General features: G+C 40.6%; 1 protein-coding gene across 2 annotated transcripts; it reads left to right on the forward strand.

Moving 5' to 3' along the window:
• Positions 1 to 1,675: 1,675 nt before the first annotated feature.
• skor1b (SKI family transcriptional corepressor 1b) lies at positions 1,676 to 9,854 on the forward strand. 2 transcript variants are annotated; one of them, XM_034685006.1, is made up of 8 exons: positions 1,676 to 2,026; positions 2,502 to 4,255; positions 4,573 to 4,666; positions 4,754 to 4,858; positions 4,982 to 5,041; positions 5,457 to 5,531; positions 8,280 to 8,354; positions 9,087 to 9,854. In XM_034685006.1, exons 2-8 carry the CDS (start codon positions 2,519 to 2,521, stop codon positions 9,182 to 9,184), a joined length of 2,244 nt encoding a protein of 747 aa, XP_034540897.1. In that variant the 5' UTR covers positions 1,676 to 2,026; positions 2,502 to 2,518; the 3' UTR covers positions 9,185 to 9,854. The 2 variants fall into 2 exon arrangements, with proteins under 2 accessions (XP_034540897.1, XP_034540898.1); XM_034685007.1 differs by having other exon boundaries at positions 9,090 to 9,854.
• Positions 9,855 to 10,216: the final 362 nt, after the last annotated feature.

The following is a 10,216-nucleotide window of genomic DNA, read 5'->3' on the forward strand; positions in this document are numbered from 1 at the left end:
ACATTAGTTTGATTATGACCTCACTGACTTTTTGGCTACTTTATTCCTTTTTTCTTTATTGCCTGAAGCTTTGCACTCAGCAGCACAGTGAGTCAGACTGTGAATGTTAGAAAATCGGCATTTCACAACGAACCTTTGCTGCTTTTTTACCTGTTAATTTTCAGGCTGTTGAACAAAATGTAATTTTTTTGTTGAGGCTTTGAATTTAGCTGATCACAACTCTGAGTTTGAATTAAGATGTTTACGGATGACAGTGTATGTTGAACAGCCCATACCCGTTCAGTGAACATAGCCAAGCAGAATTAGAACCTATAGAAACTTGAGTACGTCAGTGTCGTTGCTCCTTTGACGTAAAGAGACGCCTCATGTTGGAGCACCTGAAGTGGACTATCAAACATCAGATTTTCATTGTCAGTTTTTAATTTTACTGCATGTTTTGGACAAACAATCTTTGTTATAAGCCTTAACAACCAAACTGCCACTAGATAACTGCAGATGTTTTGTTTAAATGTCACTCATGCTGTTTTTCTGGAGGTATTTGTTGTGTATCTGTATGCGTCTATTTGTGTATTGTCTATTTGTAACTCTGTAACTGTGCTGCTGCCTATCTTGGTCAGGACTCTATTGGAAAAGAGATTGTTAATCTCAATGAGCATTTCCTGGTTAAATACAGGTTATAGATAAATAAATAAAAAATAACAGTAAAAAAAAAACGATAGAAAGGAAATTTGCGATTTGAGGTCAAACTTTCATTTTAGCTGGAATATGACAAAAATAAAAAAAAAATAAAAATTAAAAGGAGTTTTATTTGTATTCTAAAACTGTTTACTGTTTGACCATTTATTTCAATAAACAACTAGGCCTAGTGTAATTATTATTATTATTATTTAGAAATAAGTCACCAAATAAGTGCGTTGCCTATATCTAAATGATCAATGCCTCCTTTATAAAACGAGTGAACAATTATAGACAAATTTTCATGATCGCTGTACAGCTCTGTCCCACTGGAGGCAACAGGACCAGGAGGACTGTGTCCTGTTACCTTCATCAATATTACATCAGCAGCCGGCATCGCGCGTGCTGCCAGATAGAAAAGATAAACACGAAGCATACTTCAGAAACTTAAAGGGCCGTCGTTTATGGCGCGAGGCTCACTGCATTGTTACCCTGTCTGCTCTGTTTTTTTTTCTTCTTCATCTTGTGGTAAAAAAAAAAACACTAAGCGTAGATCACCGAGTGACCTTTAGAGCAGCTGGTTATTGTCAAAACGCGTGTAGGCGAGCTCGAGCTTGTAAACGATGAATCCGTGGGAACCGCGCACGTGTCGAAGGCCTGCACGCGCTATTCATCAGCGGGCCCTGACTCCTTGCGTACAACAATGCATCGCTGCATGGGTCCCTGCTGTTTTTAGCCAAATCCCACTGCAGCCTCCTCCACGCATAATGTCAATAACACTGGGTGTTTTTTTTAAACAGGAGGAATAGAATTAATTAAATAATCGACACAAAGGTTGCAGAGTGATAAAAGATTAATTTATGCTTGCTTGTTTTAATGTAGAATATATTTAAACTTAAATATGTTATAGTTAATGATTATGATATATGTTTTATATGTGTGCGCTCCCCTGTATAAACTTTATGACTGTGTGTGGACCTTCAGGCTACAGGACCAAACTTTCACACCATGTTCAATGGTCATGAATCCATGTTAAATGCAGACTGCCTGTGTGAGTGGGAGTGCCTCGACATAAGTTTTGCCGTCACTTGATTGCTGCCGTCGTCGTAGAGGGAGGGGGCTGTACTACAGTCTGCTGCCATGTGGACTCTGCTGCTGCTGCTTCTGCTGCACGCGCTACACAAACCATCCGCGCACACCGAGAGAGGAGGCTGCACGGACAGCTGCGTCCCACTCCTGACGCAAACATCTTTACATCCTTTGGCACGGAGCTGACTTCTGATCGCTCACACTCTGACTTTATCACACCTTTCTCATTCAGAGCGGAGGGGAGCTTCGCGGACATTTAGAGGTGAGTTTGGAAACTGATTTTGACAGCCGGGTTCCTAGCCTACATTGTGTTTGTCACTTAAAGCAATCCCCAAAAACGCATTTTACGCTGATTTTGTTACAATTAAGAATGTAAACCTGTGGACAGATTCGCTATTAGCATAAAAAAAAAGTTGGAAAAAAATCCGTTAATTTAATGTCGAGGTTTAAGTGCGGGACACCTCTAACTTTTGTCCGTCATTTATCACAATAACTGCGTAGATCTCTGCTTTTATTTAGAAGAGTTAGTCTCAAAGAAATAAGAATAGACTGGATGCATTTTTGTTTGTGAGAATTCCTGTAGTTGTTTGCTATGTTGGTTTTTATATTTCGCAGATTGAATTACCCATTAGGCCATTAAATATACTTGTTACGCGTGGGCTATATTAAAGCTCCGATTGATACTGTCTTTTATTCCACAAAAAATCTAATTTTAATATCAAACCTCGTTTCTGCAGCTTCTAGGCCTCCAAGGATGGACTCCATACCTGCAGGACGGGACTCCAGCTCTTCGCCAAGCTCCAAACAGGAACTTACCTACCCCATCAAGAACCTGAAGCCCAACCAGGTCGGAGAGACGGTGCTGTACGGAATACCCATCGTGTCTTTGGTGATTGACGGCCAGGAGAGACTTTGCCTTGCACAGATATCAAACACCCTGTTGAAGCATTACAGCTATAACGAGATCCACAACCGGCGCGTGGCCTTGGGGATCACGTGCGTGCAGTGCACTCCTGTCCAGTTGGAGATCCTGCGTAGAGCCGGAGCGATGCCCATCTCTTCCCGGCGCTGCGGGATGATCACTAAACGCGAGGCCGAGAGACTCTGTAAGTCCTTCCTTGGATCTCATTCACCACCGAAACTTCCAGAAAATTTTGCCTTTGATGTGTCCCACGAATGCGCTTGGGGGAGCAGAGGCAACTTCATCCCAGCCAGGTACAACAGCTCCAGGGCTAAGTGCATCAAGTGCTCCTACTGCAACATGTACTTTTCTCCAAATAAATTCATTTTTCATTCGCACCGCACGCCAGAGTCCAAGTACACGCAGCCAGATGCAGCTAATTTTAATTCTTGGAGAAGACATCTGAAATTATCAGATAAAGGCAGCTCCACTGATGTTTTACACGCCTGGGAAGATGTGAAGGCCATGTTCAATGGGGGAAGTCGGAAGAGGACTCTGCCAGGCAGTGGGTCAAGCTCAAGCTCTTCGTTAAAACCACATGGACCCATCCGTCCTCGAGAATCACCGGAGATACCCGCAAAAATCCTCAACTGCGAGGACACCCGGGGGAGCATGCCGAGCGCGCGCAGCTACCCGGTCATCCCGGTGCCCAGTAAAGGGTTCGGGATGCTGCAGAAAATCCCCCCGCCGCTTTTTCCCCATCCGTACGGCTTCCCAGCTTTCGGCCTGTGCCAGAAGAAAGACGGAAGCATGATGGGGGAGCAGAGCGAAGCGGGCCTGCCGGGTGTGCTGTGGCCTGGTACCAAGGACAGCGCCTATCACTCCTTCCCAATGTTCTGGCCCGCGGCAGGCGCCCTGCCCATTCCTCCGTATCCCCAGACCCAGCACAAACTCCCACCCGAGCTGCTGTGTCCCCCCAGACAGACTGACATAGACATATCAGAGCACAGCGACCGCAGCACCAACACCTCAAAGGACAGCCTGGTGGAGAACGAGCGCTGCTCCAGCACTCAGTCCACGCGGAATGAAGACGATAAGTCTGGGGATGAAGCGAGGCCGCTTGAGGGGATGATGGCCCACGCACCCCGGAAGATCAGCTATGTGTCCGCGTTCAGGCCTGTGATCAAAGACGCGGACTGTATCGCCAAGCTGTATGGAAACAGAGGTGCTTTTATCGGCTCTCGCACCGGCTACTTATCACCTGATTTTCTAAGTGAGAGCTCGAGCTACCGGTCCATGTCCCCGTGTGCGGACAGCGAGGGCGAGCCAGACGTGGACGTGGAGACGAATAAAACAGCAGAGGAGGAGGAGGAGGATGAGGGGGACTCGCGGCCTCTGTCCTCAGTGTGTCCGCGGAGTCCTGTCGGCCTGGCTCACAGTGTTTCCCCAAACGGGTCAGAGTCAACGGGCCTACACGAGGGCAGCGTGGTGGAGTCCCAGAAAATGAGCGTGCACGTTGGCCAGTCCTCTGACAGAGAGCAACACAACAAACAGCTGACAGAGAGCCACATAGCTGCGACTTTCTCTGAAGTGAGTGACTCCTGACAGAGAGACTCCGGAGACAAGCTGTGATATTTCATTCATATTTTTCTGCACGAGGCTTTCTTTGCTTGGCTTGTGTGTATTATTTGAAAGTTAAATAAGCCTATTTGTGTTCTTGTGGAGGAATCTGTCCTTTATTATTTTACACATCAGCAGCAAACAGCATGTCCAAAAAGCTGTCCTTTAAATAAAAATATACGCTCTCCAATTTCAAGTGTATTTCCAATTGTTAATTTTGTTTTATTAATTCTTATTATTTACATTTGTATTGATCTGACATAAGTGATGGTCGTTTTGTCCTGCAGGTGTTCACACCGGAGAGAGCTGAGCTGCAACAAAGGAGCAGCCCGTATCAGTTCAGACCTGCACATTACCACACCGGAGTGCTTACAACACATGGTTAGACTTTTCCCCTGCTTCACGAAACATTTAGCTGTATTTAAAATATCAGTTAAAAAATATAACATCGATAAATCTTCTCTTAAGATGAGAGTTCGAGTAAAGAGGAGCCGTCTTCCACAGTGGAGGAGATCGAAACCAAATCTTTTCATGAACAAAGCAGCGAGGAGAGCCAGCGCGAGACAGAGGAGGGTGAGTTACACAGAGCTCAGCAGGAGGATCTTTCTTATTGTGTTTGCTATAAGCTCTGTTTCAAGCGACACACATCTACTTGTCATGTGCAAAAAGAAATATGTATATAATTTGTGTATTCAGGCGAAGACGCGCAGGTCATAGCTCAGCCAGCACAAAGAACCATGGAAACTCTGGCAAAAGGTAAGACGGTATTTTCCTGTTGAAATAAATGTCTGGCTGGATAAGGCTCTTCAAAACATTACAAAGATATATATTATTATTATTTTTCATACAATAAAGGCATGATAATTTACACTTTATTTCCTGGTTGAATTAAATTAAAAGAGAAAATGCCTGGCCTCAATGTTTTAGGAGTTTTGTCCCCTTCTATACTCATTTATTTATCTATTCATTTTATAATTTTTTCTTGACTGCAGGCCCTATTTTTTTCTGTAGGGCCACAAAGACCTGCTCTGAGTTGTCAGGGTAAATTATGATGAGGATGATGTCCTCGTCCCTGTCCTTAAAAATAGAAAGGTGTCCCAGAAGGCAGTTCTTATAAAAGCACTTTCTCTGTCCTCCTCAAACCTCCTCTTCTGTCTCTGTCTGCTTTTAGAGGAACTACAGAAGCAGCTGTTAGAGCAGGTTGAGCTGAGGAAAAAGCTGGAACGTGAATTTCAGCACTTGAAAGGTAAGCTCAATTCTACAAAAGTGCTTTTCTTTGAAACATCTGTCAGGTTCATAAGTGCTCATTTTCTGTCACGTTTGTGATTCAAGGCCCCTAACTTGCCATGGCCCAATCCACCACAAACATACAACTTGGTTGAGGCAAGCGCTGCCCTGGAAAAAGAGATTTTACAACTGCTGATTTATGAGATTTATGAGGTTTTGATGCTGTCCAAAAATGATGCATCTTTAAAAAAAAATTACTTATTGTGGTGGGTAAATACAATTTCTCATGTGTGATGCTTACTTTCATGTACAGAAACTGTGAAAGATCACATAGTTATTCAAACACTACTAAGCAACATACATTTCTTAAAAGTTCATGCCACAAAAATAGATACTGTATACACAAAACAGACAGTGTATTTTTTCCTCATTTAAATCCATCAGACTGATAGAGGTGTGCTTTGAACACTAGTGATTAAGTGTTTCAGAAAGTTTACAGATGAAACCTCAGTGATGCTGCATGTGAAACAGACACCTTCATATGAAGCTGTGTCCATACTCAGATCAGTTGACTTCTTGACTTGTTCAGCTGCTGCTGCTGCATTGTTCATGGTGTAAATCTTATAGATGGATTTTAGGACAAAGAAAAACCACTCACACTCTGAATCCTCGGTGCCCTCCACCTCCTTTTTCAAATGCTCAGAACTGTCTGACCCCCACCAGTATTTTCACACTCTGATTCATTTAAAAGGTATCCAACAATCGCATATGTCTGTTGACAATAGATGAACTGGACCATTGTAGAGAAGCAGCACTCAAAGCACAAAATAAACAAATCGAAAATAACAATAAATCCTAAAGCTGTGGTTTTTTAGATTTGATTTACCTTTGGAAAACTCAGAGAGCAAGGAAGGGGAAAAATGACAGTGTCATGTCAAAGAAGATGATAAAAAAGGAAGAAGGTACAATATAGTTAGATGTAATCACAGCAATATGGTTACATAAAATCCTGATTATTCCTAATTTATTTTTGTAACAAATAAACATTATACTCTGCAAAACTGATGGTTAAAGGATCCTGGATACTGATATTTTAACCTGCATACATTTCTTGATACGAATTTGTGATGTGCTTTGTAGAAACAACTTTTTTTCATTTTAATTAACTTTTGTGTATATAGCCATGTCTTAGAGTATGAAGGACATCAGGACAATGCTTTTAGAAACATGCAATCAAATTTAAATGTGCAAACAATTCGGTTCTCCATTATTATTATTATTATTATTATTATTATTATTATTATTATTATTATTATTATTATTATTATTATTATGTCATTTTTTCCATCCTCAAAAACAGCTTGTCCCTCCAAATACAAGGAATTTAACCCTGGGTGTCCTTACTCTCTATGGGCAAACATAAAAAAAACTAGATATTACGCTTATATTTAAAAGCCCACATGAAACATTAAAAACAGATACTTACAGGCTTGCATGAGACAGTAGAGCAATGGTAAAGAGAGCAAATGATGCTGGGTAAACATAATAAGTTTTGTAATTATTTAATGGATAGGTTATTTACATGGGGTACATAGTTGGTTTTTTTTTTGGTTTTTTTTACAGTATTAACATTTAAATAGCAGAGTGCAAAGACACATGGCAATGAATTAGGTGTGCACCCATATGGAGAAAATAAATCCTTTTAATTTACAGGAATGGTGTCAATGTATTACAGTGTTATTGTACAGTTTGTTCTTAAGCTCTGTGACTTTTATTCCAAAAATGCAGTTTTGCATCCACTTGAGCTGAAGCTGTATGATGAAATGTACCTCCTCGCATATTCTTTCATTTTGTGTCTTCACCAGTAATATTTGGATCCAATTGAACATTTTAAATGTTAATACAGGCATTGATAAATTTAAAGCATAATGTAGTTTGTCTAGGTCTATGGCATTAGGTGCTAATGACTCTATTCCAAATTTCCTCCACATTATTTCTCCTCATTCATCCTTATTTGCCAAGAATGTTGGGTGTTAAAGGATGAAGTCACATCTTTGTCTGCAGTTCTAATAAAATACTGGAATGAGCATGGGGAATAAAACGTCCAAAAACATGTTAGAAAGGAGATATTTTCAATTTATATAAAAAGCATTAGAAGAGTTTTTATGTTTTTACCCGTTATTTTATCTTTCAAATATAATAGGCCTATGTCTAACCAACCCTGTTCAATTAATCCTAACTCTCTGATGGCAATAGTGTTAATTTAATTTCATTCTTATATTTTTTTTAGGTGAAGTTTGAATCATTTCAACTGAACTGTGTACAAAAATGCGAAACCATTACCAAAATAGTAAAATGGATCCAAGTATTTCCGCAGTAGAGAATAACACTGTTTGTGTGGATGAAGTCGGTGTCCGGCTTTTCGCTTTATCTCGACAATAGCGCCCTCTAGAGGGAGGGTGTGCTTCAAGCCAATTTAGTGCATCATAAGTGTGACCGATGTTTTAAATAATCTAGAATACTTTTTGAGGGCAGACTTTAACATTTTAAAATCCAGCCTAGACATTTGGTTTATCATTACTGTTGTCATTATTGTGTTTGCGTGACTATGCTCCCTCTGATAAAGCCCATTGTAGCCTGTAGGATATCCAGAAGGTTATCTCAGGTGGCGTGGACCGTTACGCGTTGACTTGAATCAGTTGTGAAGTACACATTTTTGTGTTTTCTTTCTCACAACATCGACTTAAATCCCCTCCTTGTTCCTCAGATAATTTCCAGGATCAGATGAAGAGGGAGATGTCCTACAGGGAGGAGATGGTTCAGCAGCTCCACATCGTCAGAGGTGAGAGCAATAAAGCAGAGGGAATCAGCCGCGCTGCCACGTGCCTCCACTTTCACTATGGATTTACGCATCACATGAAGTAGACTACAGGTCTACTTGTGAGTGATGACCAACAGTGTTCAAAATCGACTGTGTGAAAATGATAGGCTATCTGGGTCATCATTTGAGCTATTGTTTGATACGCAATATGAGAATGAATCTTGGAAGTTCACGCGGAAAACTTGGGAGTAGCATTCGTGTGGGAAGCACCTGAGAGTGGACATGATAGTCCTAATTTTTTTTGCTCAATATATGAATTTCTGTATATTAATAAATACCCATTTAGGCCTATCCCGGCCTAGTTTTTGATACAAATATAGCATGGCTTACTTTTGCTTGATGGTTAGAGTGATATCAGTGTTCAGAGGGCATCGCATCTGGATTTCTTGTTTATCCGGATACTTTACGCAGACAGTTTGCTGAAGAAGGACCAACTTGCTGTGTTAGTTTGCAAAGGCTATAGGCTCATTGTTGTTGAGTCAATACCTGTATTGTTGCCAGTTAACATTTCTGAGACTCATAGTTTTATAAATACCTGTCATACATCCGGGCTCGACACAATCTGGAGTTATGTCATTTTGTAAAGGATGGCCTCAAACCAGTTGATCATGTGTTATGTTGTAATGGAATCTAGTATCTGAAATAAACCAGAGTAGCCGGGGCACTATTGATGTTGTATCTCCTTCCTCTCAGAAGCTCACGACGCTTTACACCACTTCTCGTGTAAGATGTTGACTCCTCGCCACTGCAGCGGATCCTGCTCCTTCAAATCTCCTCTGCTCCCACCCTGATCACATCTCGTGTGACAGAGACATTAAGGACTCATCTGTACATCTGCAGCTTCTGTCAGACTATTTAAAAAGAAAAAAAAAGAAAACAAGGACCCTCTGAGGGATCCGGATGAAAGCAGACTAAATTGTAATTACTTGTACATTTTTAAAATATGTATCTCCACACTCAGCATTTATGTCACTATCTTGCAAACTGTGAAATTTGTTTTACTGAAATAATAGCCTACCATTGATGATATTTATTATTTATGGCAAAGTGCAATGACAATGTATTTATCCTGTAATAGCTCGTTTTTTGTTGATTTTGGGTCAATAGCTTCTCTGACTAGCCAATTCGTTGCTCATAATTATTCCAGTATTGTGTTTTAGCCTACTACTTTTGCTGTGTTTTGTGTCTTTGCAGACCATTATGGCTCACCTTGGATGTGCTCTTTAAACAAGTGATTGGATTTCCATAAAAAGCTTCTGCATTGAATTAGACCAACAATACTTCTTAAGCGGGCAAACCTATTCCGTGTGCTTCTTAAGACTTAAAAGACACAGAAGCTAGTAGGCTAAACTACTACACCCAAGACTTTGTGATATAGCGACATATTCTATTAAGAATAACCTATTTGTCCATGTAATATTTGTTTTCATCACTGACAAATAAATCATTTTATTAAAAGAATTATGATTCTTGTTACAAGTGCTACCATCATGTATGATTTTTATGATCTCATCCCGATACGCATCTATGACGTATATATGCGTGAATATAGCCCGTACTTTTGGTTGAATACTTCTCAAGAAACATTGGCTGCATCATACGAAAACAAATGCAATAATGCTTATTCTTAATGTCAAATACTAAAGCAATTGATTGATGATGTAGATTACAAAAAGTCAGAGCCCTAAACAGCCTCTTCTGTGATAGCGCTGTAAAACAGAAAGAACAGCAAATCCATACACAGTATGAAGGACTGGCATATATTTACTGTTTTAAGCCAATAATAACTTTTATGAAATAATTGGTTGTCAAAATGGTCATAA

This window comes from Notolabrus celidotus, chromosome 6, assembly GCF_009762535.1.
Source record: "Notolabrus celidotus isolate fNotCel1 chromosome 6, fNotCel1.pri, whole genome shotgun sequence".
Lineage (NCBI taxonomy): Eukaryota > Metazoa > Chordata > Actinopteri > Labriformes > Labridae > Notolabrus > Notolabrus celidotus.